This window comes from Mixophyes fleayi, chromosome 1 (genome assembly GCF_038048845.1).
Source record: "Mixophyes fleayi isolate aMixFle1 chromosome 1, aMixFle1.hap1, whole genome shotgun sequence".
Lineage (NCBI taxonomy): Eukaryota > Metazoa > Chordata > Amphibia > Anura > Limnodynastidae > Mixophyes > Mixophyes fleayi.
Genome location: NC_134402.1, coordinates 283,390,735 through 283,408,762, shown reverse-complemented (window position 1 = coordinate 283,408,762; position 18,028 = coordinate 283,390,735). Strand labels below are relative to the sequence as shown.

Sequence of the window (18,028 nt, the reverse complement as noted above, 5' to 3'; positions counted from 1 at the left end):
TTATTCCAAAGCGACTCATCTTTTTTGAAGTAATGTACAAAACTGTAAAAACGTAGAAAATCTCTTCACTGGCTCCTATATTTAACGGTATTTTATTGGTAATTGATGGCGATAGGTGGTTTTCTATCACTGTGATAAGCGGCCATAGAAAACCATACCTATTGCCAGATGTTAATAAATAGGCTCTCGATAGTCTGAGAAGTCTCTTCATTTTGCTTTGTCAATTTCAACATTACCTGCATTGTTCACAGTGTTTACATGCAGTACAATTTAATGGGGTGGGCATTAAGCACACAATACACAATGCTGCAGGGAGTCTTTGAAAAACAGGATTTGAAAACTCTGTCTCTGCTTTTAACATCTGTTGTTTTTTTAACGCCTGTGTGTACAGGGCCTTGTCTCCTAAACATATAATAATAGCATAGGTCCTGTATTTTTTGTTGATATAGTAACCTGTATTTGATTATTTTCATCCAAAGTCTGCCCAGCTGTATCTGTGCATATGTAAACATAAGAAAAAAAGAGCAATTTTGTTTTGTTTTGAATGTTCCTTTTGACTGTTCAAAATTCTGGATGTTATATACTTCCCCTGCTGTCATTATGTGATCTTAGATCGTAGTAGTGATTCTGTCATCCTTGCAATTTATATTAGGGTAAACGAAAATAATTTTATTGGCTGAAAGTTGCTCTTTTGCTTATATATTTCTTTTTTTCTGTTTTTGTATTTATTCCTGTGTAGATGATTGACATGATGTACTTTGTGATCATCATGTTAGTAATCCTGATGAGTTTCGGTGTGGCAAGGCAAGCCATCCTCTTCCCCAGCGAGGAGCCCTCATGGAAACTGGCTAAGAACATTTTTTATATGCCCTATTGGATGATCTATGGTGAAGTGTTTGCTGACCAGATAGACCGTAAGCAAGTCCTTTATGATTCTCTAGCTACTTATTCATGTATTTATCATTGCCCAAGCAAGGGCTTTAGTTCATTGATGTGTTCCCAAAATGAATGGCTCAGGTAGAAGAACAACTTTTTGTGTGTGCAGCATCAGTACTTCAGCCGGTAGATTTCTATTTCCTTAAGCACAGTGAACATCAAAGTTTGGAAGTGTTGAAAATGTAGGTATAAATAGAATAAGAATCAAAATAAGATCTGTGTCAATAAACATTACAATATACCATTTCATTGCAATGTGAAATGAACCAGAATTGCTGTTGTCTCAATTAAATAACAAAATATGCACAAACACTAGGGGGTATATTTACTAAACTGGGAGGGGGGTGAAAAGTGGAGATGTTGCCTATAGCAACCAACCAGATTCTAGTTGTCATTTTGTAGAATGCACTAAATAAATGATAGCTAGAATCTGATGGGTTGCTATAGGCAACATCTCCACTTTTTTAAACCCACAGTTTAGTAAACATAGCACTAGGGGCATTCATGTGTGGTAACATACTCTATATAGGCTTGATACAAGACAATGTGTCAGGGAAGCTCAGTAAACATCTTTTTTTCACTAAATATAGTTTGGACTCTTCTTGTAACTAGCTGTTCTTGTATAAAACAGATTCTGTAGATATATTTTATACAATTATTTTTTCACTCACTAGGAGACATTTATAATGTGTGATGGAACATAAAATAGCAGGACCTGCTTATTTAAAAAAAGAAAATAGCAGGACCTGCTATTTTAGCCCCAGGGCCGGATTTACCGCTAGGCAACCTAGGCAGCTGCCTAGGGCCCAGCGATACCCAGGGGGCCCTGTCAGAGCCAACGTTGAGTGGGGTAGGCAGGGCAGAGAGGCGCTCCCCTCCGCCTGCCATCCCCCTCTGGCTGCCGGCATAAATACACGCTGAAAATGGATTTAACAAAAAAAAAAAGAAAAAAAAAAAAGAAAAGTCAGCTGACCACTCATCGGGACCCGGCATTCTCCTCTCCTTCTCTCCCACTGAAATTGACGTCATTTTCAGTGGGAAGTCGGCGAGGAGCACTGCCAGAGAAGAGAGAAGGAGCAGCGGCAGCGCGCCTTAGAAAAAAAGTAATCAAGCCAAGAAGACAGAAGAGAGCTGAACAGATAAAAAGGAAAAGGAAATTAAAAGGTAAGTTAATTAACGGAGGGCCCATGCAAGAGAAACTTGGAACAGGCATTAAGGGAGGGGGCATGATGATGATAGAAATATGGAACAGAGGGGCATGAGGGGCATAATGATAGCAATATGGAACAGAGGGGCATGAGGGGCATAATGATTGAAATATGGGGCATGAGGTGCATAATGACAGAAATATGGAACAGAGGGGCATAAGGGGCATAACAATAGAAATATAAAGCATGAGGGGCATAACGATAGAAATATGGGGAATGAGGGGCACAATAATAGAAATATGAAACAGAGGGGCATAATGATAGAAATATGGAACAGAGGGGCACAAGGGGCATAACGATAGAAATATGGGGCATGAGGGGCATAATGACAGAAATATGGAACAGAGGGGCATGAGGGGCATAATGACAGAAATATGGAACAGGTAGCGTGAGGGGAAATTAACAAGGGGAGCAAAAATATAGACGGCACAGTGTGATGATGACGGGTGCACAGTGTGATGATAAAAAGGCAAAAGCATGATGAAGGGCACAGTGTGATGATGAAGGGAGTACAGTGTACTAAAGGGGAAACAGTGTGAAGGAGGAGCAAAAGTAATAAAAGTGATGAAGTTGGGGACATTTTTTTCTCTTCTGTACTTCAACTTATTTGCCCAAATACATTTTTTGTAGGAGGGAGCTGTGAGAGCTTGTGCAGGCTCAGTGTGCTTGGACTGGGTGTGCAGGGACTGAAGAGACATCATACGGAGGATCAAGGTACAGTGCGCAGAGTTGGACCAATAATATCAACCTGCAGGGACTGAAATAACCTCTTTTTTCATCAGCAAACGTGAGTAATGAAAAGTAATCATTCTAAAAATTTTTTACAAAAGTAGTGCTATGGATTGTTTCATGGAGGGGGGCCCCAAACCAGTATCTTGCCTAGGGCCCTATGAGGTCTAAATCCGGCTCTGTTTAGCCCTTCATGGCTCTCTCTGTAACTAGGAAGATCCAGCACAGCAGCTTTAAAATCGTCACTATATCAGATCCCTCCTGCCACATAGAGGCCCAAGAAGCATTGAACTTGGTCAGCACAGGTTCCCAGCAGTATGTGAGTTGCGGGACCCTGCTATATAGAGCAATATGGTGGATACAGGGCAAAGGACCCCACCATGGTATTATTATTGGGAAGGAAGGTGATTTACTACAGTTGTTATTAAAAGTGAGAAAACCCCTTTAAGTCTTATGACTGAATTTCTTAAGACATTTGGGACACTCCTATAGGGATTGCTCCTACTTGGCATTTAAAGTGTCTTTAAAACAGACCAGATCCTGTTATTATTAGGGATGAGCGCGCTCGGATTTCTGAAATCCGAGCCCACCCGAACGTTGCGGATCCGAGTCGGATCCGAGACAGATCCGGGTATTGGCGCCAAATTCAAAAGTGAAACTGAGGCTCTGACTCATAATCCCGTTGTCGGATCTCGCGATACTCGGATCCTATAAATTCCCCGCTAGTCGCCGCCATCTTCACTCGGGCATTGATCAGGGTAGAGGGAGGGTGTGTTAGGTGGTCCTCTGTGCTGTTTAGTTCTGTGCTGTTTAGTTCTGTGCTGTTTAGTGCTGTGCTGTTTAGTGCTGTGCTGTGCTGTGCTGTGCTGTGTTCTGCAGTATCAGTCCAGTGGTGCTGTGTGCTGTGCTCTGTCCTTCTGAGGTCAGTGGTGCTGCTGGGTCCTGTGCTGTGTCCTGTTCAGTCCAGTGGTGCTGTGTCCTGTGCTCTGTGCTTCTAAGGGCATAGTTATTTCCCCAATATTCCCCTGTGTTTAAAAAAATAAAAAAAAGTTTTTTTTATAAAATACCAAAAACTACTTTAATATTTTTTAATTACCACAAAATTTTCACAACCAATCCTGCAGTATAAGCCCATTGGTACTGCAATATTACCAAGTTCACACATTCAGCAGTAAAAGTCCAGTGGTACTGCAATATTACAAAGTTTACACATTCTGCAGTATCAGTCCAGTGGTGCTGTGTCCTGTGCTCTGTCCTGCTGAGTTCCGTAGTGCTGCTGGGTCCTGTGCCGTGTCCTGTTCAGTCCAGTGGTGCTGTGTCCTGTGCTCTGTGCTTCTAAGGGCATAGTTATTTCCCCATTATTCCCAAGTTTGTAAAAAATAAAAAAAAAGTAAAAAAAAATAAAAAAATTAAAAAAAAAAAAAAATATATAATAATTATAACCAAATTTGCAAAACCAATCCAGCATTATAAGTCCATTGGTACTGCAATATTACCAAGTTCACACATTCAGCAGTAAAAGTCCAGTGGTACTGCAATATTACAAAGTTTACACATTCTGCAGTATCAGTCCAGTGGTGCTGTGTCCTGTGCTCTGTCCTGCTGAGTTCCGTAGTGCTGCTGGGTCCTGTGCCGTGTCCTGTTCAGTCCAGTGGTGCTGTGTCCTGTGCTCTGTGCTTCTAAGGGCATAGTTATTTCCCCATTATTCCCAAGTTTGTAAAAAATAAAAAAAAAGTAAAAAAAAATAAAAAATTAAAAAAAAAAAAAATATATATAATAATTATAACCAAATTTGCAAAACCAATCCAGCATTATAAGTCCATTGGTACTGCAATATTACCAAGTTCACACATTCAGCAGTAAAAGTCCAGTGGTACTGCAATATTACAAAGTTTACACATTCTGCAGTATCAGTCCAGTGGTGCTGTGTCCTGTGCTCTGTCCTGCTGAGTTCCGTAGTGCTGCTGGGTCCTGTGCCGTGTCCTGTTCAGTCCAGTGGTGCTGTGTCCTGTGCTCTGTGCTTCTAAGGGCATAGTTATTTCCCCATTATTCCCAAGTTTGTAAAAAATAAAAAAAAAGTAAAAAAAAATAAAAAATTTTAAAAAAAAAAAATATATATAATAATTATAACCAAATTTGCAAAACCAATCCAGCATTATAAGTCCATTGGTACTGCAATATTACCAAGTTCACACATTCTGCAGTATCTTGTGCTACATATAATGGAGACCAAAAATTTGGAGGATAAAGTAGGGAAAGATCAAGACCCACTTCCTCCTAATGCTGAAGCTGCTGCCACTAGTCATGACATAGACGATGAAATGCCATCAACGTCGTCTTCCAAGCCCGATGCCCAATCTCGTAGTACCGGGCATGTAAAATCCAAAAAGCCCAAGTTAAGAAAAAGTAGCAAAAAGAGAAACTTAAAATCATCTGAGGAGAAACGTAAAGTTGCCAATATGCCATTTACGACACGGAGTGGCAAGGAACGGCTTAGGCCCTGGCCCGTGTTCATGACTAGTGGTTCAGCTTCACCCACGGATCTTAGCCCTCCTCCTCCTCCCCCCCCCTACAAAAAATTGAAGAGAGTTATGCTGTCAGCAACAAAACAGCAAACAACTCTGCCTTCTAAAGAGAAATTATCACAAATCCCCAAGGCGAGTCCAAGCGTGTTGGTGGTTGTCAAGCCTGACCTTCCCATCACTGTACGGGAAGAGGTGGCTCGGGAGGAGGCTATTGATGATGTAGCTGGCGCTGTGGAGGAACTTGATGATGAGGATGGTGATGTGGTTATTGTAAATGAGGCACCAGGGGGGGAAACAGCTGATGTCCATGGGATGAAAAAGCCCATCGTCATGCCTGGTCAGAAGACCAAAAAATGCACCTCTTCGGTCTGGAGTTATTTTTATCCAAATCCAGACAACCAATGTATGGCAATATGTAGCTTATGTAAAGCTCAAATAAGCAGGGGTAAGGATCTTGCCCACCTAGGAACATCCTCCCTTATACGTCACCTGAATAACCTTCATAGTTCAGTGGTTAGTTCAGGAACTGGGGCTAGGACCCTCATCGGTACAGGGACACCTAAATCCCGTGGTCCAGTTGGATACACACCAGCAACACCCTCCTCGTCAACTTCCTCCACAATCTCCATCAGATTCAGTCCTGCAGCCCAAGTCACCAGCCAGACTGAGTCCTCCTCAATACGGGATTCATCCGAGGAATCCTGCAGCGGTACGCCTACTACTGCCACTGCTGCTGTTGCTGCTGTTAGTCGGTCATCTTCCCAGAGGGGAAGTCGTAAGACCGCTAAGTCTTTCACCAAACAATTGACCGTCCAACAGTCGTTTGCCATGACCACCAAATACGATAGTAGTCACCCTATTGCAAAGCGTATAACTGCGGCTGTAACTGCAATGTTGGTGTTAGACGTGCGCCCGGTGTCCGCCATCAGTGGAGTGGGATTTAGAGGGTTGATGGAGGTATTGTGTCCCCGGTACCAAATCCCCTCGAGATTCCACTTCACTAGGCAGGCGATACCAAAAATGTACAGAGAAGTACGATCAAGTGTCCTCAGTGCTCTTAAAAATGCGGTTGTACCCACTGTCCACTTAACCACGGACATGTGGACAAGTGGTTCTGGGCAAACGAAGGACTATATGACTGTGACAGCCCACTGGGTAGATGCATCCCCTTCCGCAGCAACAGCAACAGCTGCATCAGTAGCAGCATCTACAAAATGGCTGCTCATGCAAAGGCAGGCAACATTGTGCATTACAGGCTTTAATAAGAGGCACAACGCTGCCAACATATTAGAGAAAATGAGGGAAATTATCTCCCAGTGGCTTACCCCACTTAGACTCTCATGGGGATTTGTGGTGTCAGACAATGCCAGTAACATTGTGCGGGCATTAAATATGGGCAATTTCCAGCACGTCCCATGTTTTGCCCACACCATTAATTTGGTGGTGCAGCATTACCTCAAGAGTGACAGGGGTGTGCAGGAGATGCTTGCGGTGGCCCGCAAAATTGCTGGACACTTTCGGCATTCAGCCAGTGCCTACCGCAGACTAGAGGCACATCAGAAAAGCTTGAACCTGCCCTGCCATCACCTCAAACAAGAGGTTGTGACGCGCTGGAACTCCACCCTCTATATGCTGCAGAGGATGGAGGAGCAGCAAAAGGCCATTCAGGCCTACACAGCCACCTACGACATAGGCAAAGGAGTGGGGATGCGCCTGAGTCAAGCGCAGTGGAGACTGATTTCCGTGTTGTGCAAGGTTCTGCAGCCATTTGAACTTGCCACACGAGAAGTCAGTTCCGACACTGCCAGCTTGAGTCAGGTCATTCCCCTGATCAGGCTGTTGCAGAAGCAGCTGGAGAAAGTGAGGGAGGAGCTGGTAAGCCATTGCGATTACAGCAAGCATGTAGCTCTTGTGGATGTAGCCCTTCGTACGCTTTGCCAGGATCCGAGGGTGGTCACTCTTTTAAAGTCAGAGGAATACATTCTGGCCACCGTGCTCGATCCTCGGTTTAAAGCGTATGTTGTGTCTCTGTTTCCGGCGGACACAAATCTACAGCGGTGCAAAGACCTGCTGGTCAGGAGATTGTCCTCTGAAGAGGACCGTGACATGCCAACAGCTCCACCCTCATTTTCTTCCACATCTATGGCTGCGAGGAAAAAGCTCAGTTTTCCCAAAAGAGGCACTGGCGGGGATGCTGATAACATCTGGTCCGGACTGAAGGACCTGCCAACCATTGCAGACATGTCTACTCTCGCTGCATTGGATGCTGTCACAATAGAAAAAATTGTGGATGATTACTTTGCTGACACCATCCAAGTAGACATGTCAGACAGTCCATATTGTTACTGGCAGGAAAAAAAGGCAGTTTGGAAGCCCCTGTACAAACTGGCTCTATTTTACCTGAGTTGTCCCCCCTCCAGTGTGTACTCGGAAAGAGTTTTTAGTGCAGCGGGGAACCTGGTCAGTGAGCGGCGAAGGAGGTTGCTTCCTCACAACGTTGAAAAAATGATGTTTATAAAAATGAATAATCAATTCCTCAATGAAGTACAGCACTGCCCTCCAGATACTACAGAGGGACCTGTGGTTGTGGAGTCCAGCGGGGACGAATTGATAATGTGTGATGAGGAGGAAGTAGACACTGTAGGGGGAGAGGAATCAGAGGTTGAGGATGAGGACGACATCTTGCCTCAGTAGAGCCTGTTTAGTCTGTACAGGGAGAGATGAATAGCTTTTTTGGTGTGGGGGCCCAAACAAACCAATCATTTCAGTCAAAGTTGTTTGGTAGGCCCTGTCGCTGAAATGATTGGTTTGTTAAAGTGTGCATGTCCTATTTCAACAGCAGACCTCTCAACTGCAGCTCATCCCTCCTCTGCGGGGATAATGTCTCCTGTGCTCTGACACGTCACTCTGTGTACTCTCAGCCTCAGGATCTGACACTACAGCTACCATGCCTCTTGTAGCAGCCCTCACTCCAGGGCCTCTTCCATGTGCAGTGTCCCCCTCTCTCTTGGGTTCACTATAGTGGCATGGAGTTCTCCCCCTCATCCAGGGCACACATTCCTTGCCCTGGCTCAGTCACCACGCTCAGACTTCCAGGCAATGCTGGGGGAGCCTGGGAGCTTCCACCCCAGGTCCCCAGCTACAACTCTCCTCTCCTGTGTCTTCTCTCTCTTTCTGACACTTGAAAGATCGTGCCTTTAAATGAAAAAGTCAGTCTTGATTGCACGACTATGTGCAAGTGCAACAGGGACATTTTTTTGGGTTTACAAAGTCAAACAATAACACTACGACCCTGTCTGTCTGGGGTCTGTCAATGACGAATTGTCTGGAGCATGTTTTGAGGAGGTATTGTGGCCCCGGTATCAAATTGGGTACCGGGGCCACCCCACTATGCAGTCCAGATACTTGTTTGGTGGAATTCCGACACGTGGAGGGTTTTTTAATTATATTGTGGCCTCGGTACCAAATTGTGTACCGGGGCCACCACACTACGCAGTCAAGATACTTGTTTGGTGGAATTCAGACCAGTTGAGGGTTTTATTATTATATTGTGTGGACCACTCTATCTATACCACACTACAACTCTATACCACTCTATTTCCTACTTTAATTCTATTTAATTCTATTTCCTACTTTAATTCTATTACTAATTAATTAACATAAAGAGGAACCAAAAAAACCAATTTTACCAAAAGTATAATATGACTTAGACTTACAAACACTACACTTGAAAGATCGTGCCTTTAAATGAAAAAGTAAGTCTTCATTGCACGACTATGTGCAACAGGGACAGTTTTTTTCTTTACAAAGTCAACTAATAACACTTGGACCCTGTCTGTCTTTAACATACTTAATGGGATCTCAATGACGAATTGTCTGTAGCATGTTTGGAGGAGGTATTGTGGCCCCGGTATCAAGTTGGGTACCGGGGCCACCCCACTACGCAGTCCAGATACTTGTTTGGTGGAATTCTGACACGTGGAGGGTGTATTTATTTTATTGTGGCCCCGGTATCAAGTTGGGTACCGGGGCCACCCCACTACGCAGTCCAGATACTTGTTTGGTGGAATTCTGACACGTGGAGGGTGTATTTATTTTATTGTGGCCCCGGTATCAAGTTGGGTACCGGGGCCACCCCACTACGCAGTCCAGATACTTGTTTGGTGGAATTCTGACACGTGGAGGGTGTATTTATTTTATTGTGGCCCCGGTACCAAATTGTGTACCGGGGCCACCACACTACGCAGTCAAGATAGATAGATGCGTATCATAGATAAAGTACATTCAGTGGTGTGGGGCAAATTGAAAAATATTCAAAATGCACTGACATTATCAAAAACAAGAGGTTGTCACATGCTAAAACTCCAACATGTATATGATGGAGAGGATGGAGGAGCAGCCGTATGTGTAGTGTAATGCAGACCTGTTGAAGGTTTTTTATATATTTTATTGTGGTGCCCAGTGCCCACTCCTCTACGCAGTCCAGGTACATTTATTGGTGCGAATCAAACAAGTTGATGGTTTTCTTATTATATATATTGTGGTGACCCACTCCTCTACGCAGTCCAGGTACATTTATTGGTGCGAATCAAACAAGTTGATGGTTTTCTTATTATATATATTGTGGTGACCCACTCCTCTACGCAGTCCAGGTACATTTATTGGTGCGATTCATAAAAGTTCAGGGTTTTTAAGATATTGTGGTGACCCACTCCTCTACGCAGTCCAGGTACATTTATTGGTGCGATTCATAAAAGTTCAGGGTTTTTAATATATTGTGGTGACCCACTCCTCTACGCAGTCCAGGTACATTTATTGGTGCGAATCAAACAAGTTGATGGTTTTCTTATTATATATATTGTGGTGACCCACTCCTCTACGCAGTCCAGGTACATTTATTGGTGCGATTCATAAAAGTTCAGGGTTTTTAAGATATTGTGGTGACCCACTCCTCTACGCAGTCCAGGTACATTTATTGGTGCGAATCAAACAAGTTGATGGTTTTCTTATTATATATATTGTGGTGACCCACTCCTCTACGCAGTCCAGGTACATTTATTGGTGCGATTCATAAAAGTTCAGGGTTTTTAATATATTGTGGTGACCCACTCCTCTACGCAGTCCAGGTACATTTATTGGTGCGAATCAAACCAGTTGATGGTTTTCTTATTATATATATTGTGGTGACCCACTCCTCTACGCAGTCCAGGTACATTTATTGGTGCGATTCATAAAAGTTCAGGGTTTTTAATATATTGTGGTGACCCACTCCTCTACGCAGTCCAGGTACATTTATTGGTGCGAATCAAACAAGTTGATGGTTTTCTTATTATATATATTGTGGTGACCCACTCCTCTACGCAGTCCAGGTACATTTATTGGTGCGATTCATAAAAGTTCAGGGTTTTTAAGATATTGTGGTGACCCACTCCTCTACGCAGTCCAGGTACATTTATTGGTGCGAATCAAACAAGTTGATGGTTTTCTTATTATATATATTGTGGTGACCCACTCCTCTACGCAGTCCAGGTACATTTATTGGTGCGATTCATAAAAGTTCAGGGTTTTTAATATATTGTGGTGACCCACTCCTCTACGCAGTCCAGGTACATTTATTGGTGCGAATCAAACAAGTTGATGGTTTTCTTATTATATATATTGTGGTGACCCACTCCTCTACGCAGTCCAGGTACATTTATTGGTGCGATTCATAAAAGTTCAGGGTTTTTAAGATATTGTGGTGACCCACTCCTCTACGCAGTCCAGGTACATTTATTGGTGCGAATCAAACAAGTTGATGGTTTTCTTATTATATATATTGTGGTGACCCACTCCTCTACGCAGTCCAGGTACATTTATTGGTGCGATTCATAAAAGTTCAGGGTTTTTAATATATTGTGGTGACCCACTCCTCTACGCAGTCCAGGTACATTTATTGGTGCGAATCAAACCAGTTGATGGTTTTCTTATTATATATATTGTGGTGACCCACTCCTCTACGCAGTCCAGGTACATTTATTGGTGCGATTCATAAAAGTTCAGGGTTTTTAATATATTGTGGTGACCCACTCCTCTACGCAGTCCAGGTACAATTATTGGTGCGAATCATAAAAGTTCAGGGTTTTTAATATATATTGTGGTGACCCACTCCTCTACGCAGTCCAGAAAGATACCTTGTTGCAACGTTTTGGACTAATAACTATATTGTGAGGTGTTCAGAATACACTGTAAATTAGTGGAAATGCTTGTTATTGAATGTTATTGAGGTTAATAATAGCCTAGGAGTGAAAATAAGCCCAAAAACTTGATTTTTAAACTTTTTATGTTTTTTTCAAAAAAAATCCGAATCCAATACCTTAAATCCGAACCGAGACCTTTCGTCAAGTGTTTTGCGAGACAAATCCGAACCTCAAAAATAACGAAAATCCGGATCCAAAACACAAAACACGAGACCTCAAAAGTCGCCGGTGCACATCCCTAGTTATTATAATGCATTTATAACATTAATATGTAGACCCACCCTATTAAACAATTGGACAGCACTAGATAACACTAGGTTCATGTATTTATACATTAGAATGATCCATATACTGCTATATAATGATTGTTCTGACTTTTCCTGCACACAGATAGTATGTGTTAGTATGTAGTTAGCATGATGATTAGTATGTGTCACAACAAGAATAGAAGGTTGTGCATTTATAAATGATGATCATACTGCTCCAGTAATACTTCTTAAGTTGTATATTAAGCCGTGTTACATCTAATAAGAGAACACTGCATTTGGGAGGTAAACAAGTTTCAGAATGATGATCTCTGAATTTCTTTATATTGCTGTATCACAATGTGATGGTTTTGCTAATCAGGGAAAATAAGACGGAAGTTACGAAACATGTAAATAAAATTCCTTCCAGAGAGAAGATCACGGTACTAATAAAACACCTTTACGCGCATTTTTTCAGAGCACACCAACAGTAACAGACACAACATTTTTAGATTCTGTTAACATAGTGCTATAGGTATAATTTCAATCTTGTTTGCTTTAAGCAGTCTCTGCAGGCTCACCTGGAAAACACTTGTCAAATGACAACATGTAATAACTATGACATTAATCTAGGTCATGATAGAAAATTGTGCAGATCTTTGAAAGAAAAGAGGGCACAATGTACCTGATATTAACAACAGGGATTTAAGGCAGGAAGCCAATGTCCTGCGACGTGGAAACAGAAGCCCTTTGTGGGTTATTAAGGTACAGATGGACTGGGCAGTGCATTTATTGGTTGTTCAGTGAACATATAAACAGCTAGAAGAGACACAACAGTACAGACCTAAATTTCATGTTACAATTTGCAGGTGGGCCAGATACAAAATCCTGTTGTTATTTCCCAGTCACAAGCATTAACTTCCTGAATGCACGTCCTGCTCCTGGCACTTCCTCATGCTTCCGTTCCAAAGTCCTTAAAATGCATTTCCATCTACTGTTTAAAACTTGCCTTTCACCATCTACAGTATGTTTACTATTAAAGTTTCCGAAAATACCTGCCAACCATATTTAGTTTTAATAACACCACCATCCTGCTCCAGTAATTTCTTTGCTCTCTGGCATATTCAGCTGGCTCTCCGCCACATGGCTCCTTTGTTCTCATGATGGATGAATGCTTTTCTTAAGGGCATGAAGGATACAGGGCTGCTAGATGGCACAGTCAGTATTTGTCACCTAATCTGTGGTCAAAGGGAACAACATAAACCTACAACTTAAAGCAGCAATCCCACATAGTTTTTTTGTTCTTTAAATAGATTTGATCGATATTTTCCTATTTTTCTCCATTTCAAAATCTCTATGGTGGGGAGTCACACACACAAAGTCACAACTCCCAGAATGTCATGTCATGGCAAAGGGGAGAGCAAGAATGGGAGAATTTTACAGTGCACAGTGCAGACAGAGCTCAGAGGCGGCATTCCAAAGACTCCCTGCTCACTACATCATGTACCATGGGGCTGTGGTTGCCATAGTAGTCACATGACACTTTGGAAACTCTACAGAATTATAAATCATTAATGGTAGCCTGAAGAAACAAACTAAGCAAAATGGTAATTACAAAACTTTTCCTTATAGCCTGCCACAGCGATTTATGTTAAGAAAAGCAAAACAAAAACACGCCTAATGTTTTCATTGTTTGCTGATTTAAAGTCACTGTCTGTGGGTACAGATTCCTAAGCTCCCAAATGTGTCACCTCAAGCCATGGACTTTGATGGTTCCCTAAGTTCATTGTGACTACTTGTTAAGTCTTTGTTAAGTATATTTTGGTATTGTTTCTGTCTTAATCAAAAATGTATTACATGTTCTTCTTCTCCTAAGATTTTTGAAACAGTGGCATGGAATGTCAATCAGTGAAATGGTTTGGAAGGGGCAGGTATTAAATAGTAACATAGTTGATGAGGTAGAAAAAAGACACCAGTCCATCAAGTTCAACCTATTTTGGATCTCGTGCGATCCTGCACTTATATTTGAAATTGATCCAGAGTAAGCAACCGCCAATCTGTTTCAATTGTGAAAATCTCCACAGACCCAATATTGCAGTCCTATTTTTACCCTATATCCACTAATATCCTTCATATTAATTAATGGTCGTATTACTGGATACACTTTTCCGCTAAAAAATTGTCTAACCCTTTCTTAAACATATCTATTGAATCTGCCATCACAACCTTCCCTGGTAATGAATTCCAAATCTTGATCGCCTTTACTGTAAAAAAAAACCTTTCTTAGCTGGTTGTGAAATTTCCTCTCCTCTAACCTTGGGGGGTGACCGCGTGTCCTGTATATAGTCCTTGGGGTAAAAAGTTCCCATGAAAGTTCTCTGTATTGACCCTTAATGCATTTGTACTTAGTAATCATATCTCCTCTTCGACACCTTTTTTCTAAAGTAAACATGCCTAAACTGGCTAACTTTTCCTCATAACTTAATGACTCCATACCCTTTATCAATTTTGTCGCCCTTCTCTGAACCCTTTCTAGTTCCAAGTTATCTTTTTTATAGAGTGGTGCCCAGAACTGTACTGCATATTCAAGATGAAGTTTTACCAACGATTTATACAGTGGCAAAATTACACTGTCTTCCCTTGCATCTATGCCCCTTTTTATACATGCCAATACTTTATTTGTCCTTGCAGCTGCTGCTTGACATTGAGAACTATTGCTAAGTGTACTGTCTACGAGCACTCCCAAATCCTTTTCCATTATAGATTCTCCTAAATTAATTTCATTTAATTTATAGATTGCATTCTTGTTTTTGATCCCTAACTGCATAACCTTACATTTATCTATATTAAACCTCATATTCCATTTGGCCGCCCAATACTCCAGTTTATTAAAGTCCCTCTGTAGAGAGGCTACATCTTGCTCTGATTTTATTACCTTACAGAGTTTAGTGTCATCTGCAAAAATAGAAACTTTACTCTCTAAACCATCACCAAGGTCATTAATAAATATATTAAAAAGGAGTGGCCCCAGCACGGAACCTTGAGGTACTCCACTTAAGACTTTTGACCAATTAGAAAGCGTTCCATTTATCACAACTCTCTGTTCCCTATTCTCTAACCAGTTTTCGATCCAAGTCCAAATGTTATTTACTAGACCCAGTTGCCTTATTTTGTAAACCAACCTCTTGACATGACCTATGCCTCACAAATCCATGTTGATTCCCACTAATAATCTTATTGTGCACCAAGTAATCCTGAATACTATCCCTTAATATACCTTCCAGTAGTTTCCCCACTATTGATGTCAGGCTTACAGGTCTATAATTCCCTGGTTGTGATCTCGTCCCCTTTTTAAACAATGGCACCACATATGCTATTTGCCAATCCCTTGGTACTGAGTCTGATGAGATTGAATCTCTGAAAATTAAGAATAGCGGTCTAGCTATTTCTGTGTTTAGCTCCATAAGGACCCCTGGGTGTATGCCATCTGGACCTGGAGCTTTATTTATCTTAATATTCTTCAGTCGCCTTTGGACTTCTTCCTCTGACAACCAAGTATTAATTAATGGCATGGTTTCATTTCCATTTTTATGTATTATTCCTACCATTTGTTCCTCTCTAGTAAATACTGAAGAAAAAAAAGTGTTTAATACCTCTGCTTTTTCATTAGTATCATTTATCAATTAACCCATTTCACTTCTTAGGGGTCCTATATTATCTTTTTAAATCCTTTTGCCATTTATATACTTAAAAAACTTAAATAATCAAAGTTGAACATGCCTTTTGCTGTACAAATACATATGCTGGGCATCTGTGTTTACCTGTATAGCATGTATTTATGCTATACAAAATACCCATGACCAAAAGCAGAACTACCGTGGCTGGCGACTAAGTACTATGCCCCTGCTCGTGGCATAGTAATTGGATTCTAGCATATGAGTGCAATTGTATTTCAAAACAACAGTGTGCTCTACTTCTTAGACGTGATATTTGCCTCTGGTATTGTATCTAGTCTAGCAGTTTATTTTGGGGCTATGTAGCCAAAACTTCTCAAGTTTAACTGTCACTTGATTTCAGGCTACTATTATTTGTAAATGTAACCATAAAGGAAGCTTTGAAAAATTAAAACTGAGATGGTTGTGGTATCTACATAGTGATGGTTCTTCATGAAACTGCACAAGTGCACAATGACAAGTTTGTAGATAGAATTACAGAAAAAAGACAGCAAAGATGGATTTAAACCACTGGACATTTAAGGCACAGTAATTTCCCATCATACCTTTTATACAGGATATCCCTATAACTACACTGACATACAAGTATATGCTGGTCAAGATGGGACCTGCAAGGGTGCCAAGGTTGCATTAGGCAATTGGAGGAATTGAGTGGATCTGAGATGTTCATTGCTCAGTACAGATTAAGAGCACGCCTACTTCTACTATCTACACTAAAACGCAAAGCTTAAATTTCATTTTCCTGGACAAGATTATTATTTTCATGTTGTAAAAAGGGGGAGAAAGCGCATTTAAATGTGTGTTCCTTTCTTGGAGCAAGCAGGGGCTTGGCCTGCCTTTGTGTAGGGAGGCATCACCAACCTGGTGTGCCCCTGCCTCCTTTGCAGCTAACGAAGGGGCTACAAGAAACTGCTGTACCAGTGCCCCAAATTCCTCTTGGCGGCCCTCTGAGTACACACAGCTTTTTTTCTCTCTGCAATGGCACTTGATTTCTTTGGCACCTCTGAGGTTTCGCGTTTCCTCCCCATACCTTTTATAGGGCACATTTTGAACCTTTCATTTGCACTTCTGCCACAAAGCAAGAGTATAGACTTTATGAAACAGTAGTCTGCTACAGCTGTTTCCTGTTGTCACTAAATGCTGCGTGAAACTTCATAACAGCTGACAGGGCATTAAAAGGCTCATGTGTCATCATTTAGGTAAAAAACCTCTGCTTCCTTCTAAAGAGAATTAAGCAGCAGAAAAGCCTCTTGTATGACACCACCATAAAAACCAAGGTCTACAACATAAATCTTATTGGCAAAACAAGGTTCACCTAACTAGGAAGTTTCCTCGCACCAATCCATACTGACTCATATCTGCCAGTTTATTTGAGTGAAAATAAAGATTGATAAGAGCTATAGCTCCTGCAGTGGATAAACGCTGGATATTAGTCTGCAAAATGTAAAAATGCATCTATAGTAGTGAAACTATAAAGCAAAGTACTATAGCAACAAATATGGAAACACATATTGTTCAGTCTCAAATCATTGTCATGTGTGATGCTTGACAGTTTGTGATGCGCTATGTTTGCTTTTCGACAAATATTGCATTGTACATTAAACAACTCATTTGTCCTCATCTGTTCAGAGGGCATTGTTCCAGAAGTCTTGTTTTTCATTTAGCTACAGCTTTGCAAACTTAAGACGTGCTGCAATGTTTGGGAGGAAAGCAGGGGCTTTCTTTTTTTTTATTATAGAGTTAGGTTAGGTACACACTACAGTGTTTTCAGGCAATTATCGGGCCAATCACCCGATAAACGACCGTTGAGCCAGATATTGCATTATTGTGTACACTTAGACAAGGAACGATAGTCTATCTAAAGCACAGATCATCGTTTGCTTTGATTGTTCAGCAGAACTATAATCTCGTTCAGCTATGGAACAGAGTCCTTCCAATCCTGCAGTTTGTATACACTCAAAATCAGGATCTCCATAGAGTTTACAGAGCCATGATCTTTTCAGACAACGGTTATGACAGTTGAAGAGCACAGATCTGAGTGTGTATGCATGAATGTTTTCTTTTTCCAGTCGTTACAAAAATCGTTATAGATAACACATTGGTCAGAAAATTCTGTAGTGTGTACCTAGCCTTATATGACCTGATTTATCTTTGGACATTGCCTGCTGTATCTTCCGTGAAATTGCTCTGCTCATGCTCAGAAACAGACTTTATGTCAGTAAATGCTATTGCAGGCAATTCATGTCTGAGCGCAAATGACACTTCCTACTGTCTACAACTTGAATGGTGGAACGTGGGATGGAAGGGCCGGACACACGTAAGCAATGTACAGTAAGAGCATGCCGAGGATGAGCACACGCACATTTGTCCACTTCAAGCTCAGGGCATCTCTTAGTTATGTGTATTTTAGCC

General features: G+C 41.5%; 1 protein-coding gene across 5 annotated transcripts in view; it reads left to right on the top strand.

Moving 5' to 3' along the window:
- TRPM3 (transient receptor potential cation channel subfamily M member 3) overlaps positions 1-18,028 on the top strand; it is a 295,149-nt gene that overhangs the window by 249,611 nt on the left and 27,510 nt on the right. For all 5 annotated transcript variants that reach the window (XM_075210971.1, XM_075210970.1, XM_075210969.1 and 2 more), the window contains one exon: positions 740-914. In XM_075210971.1, the coding sequence (XP_075067072.1) occupies positions 740-914 (175 nt within the window). The remainder of the gene's footprint in view (positions 1-739; positions 915-18,028) is intronic.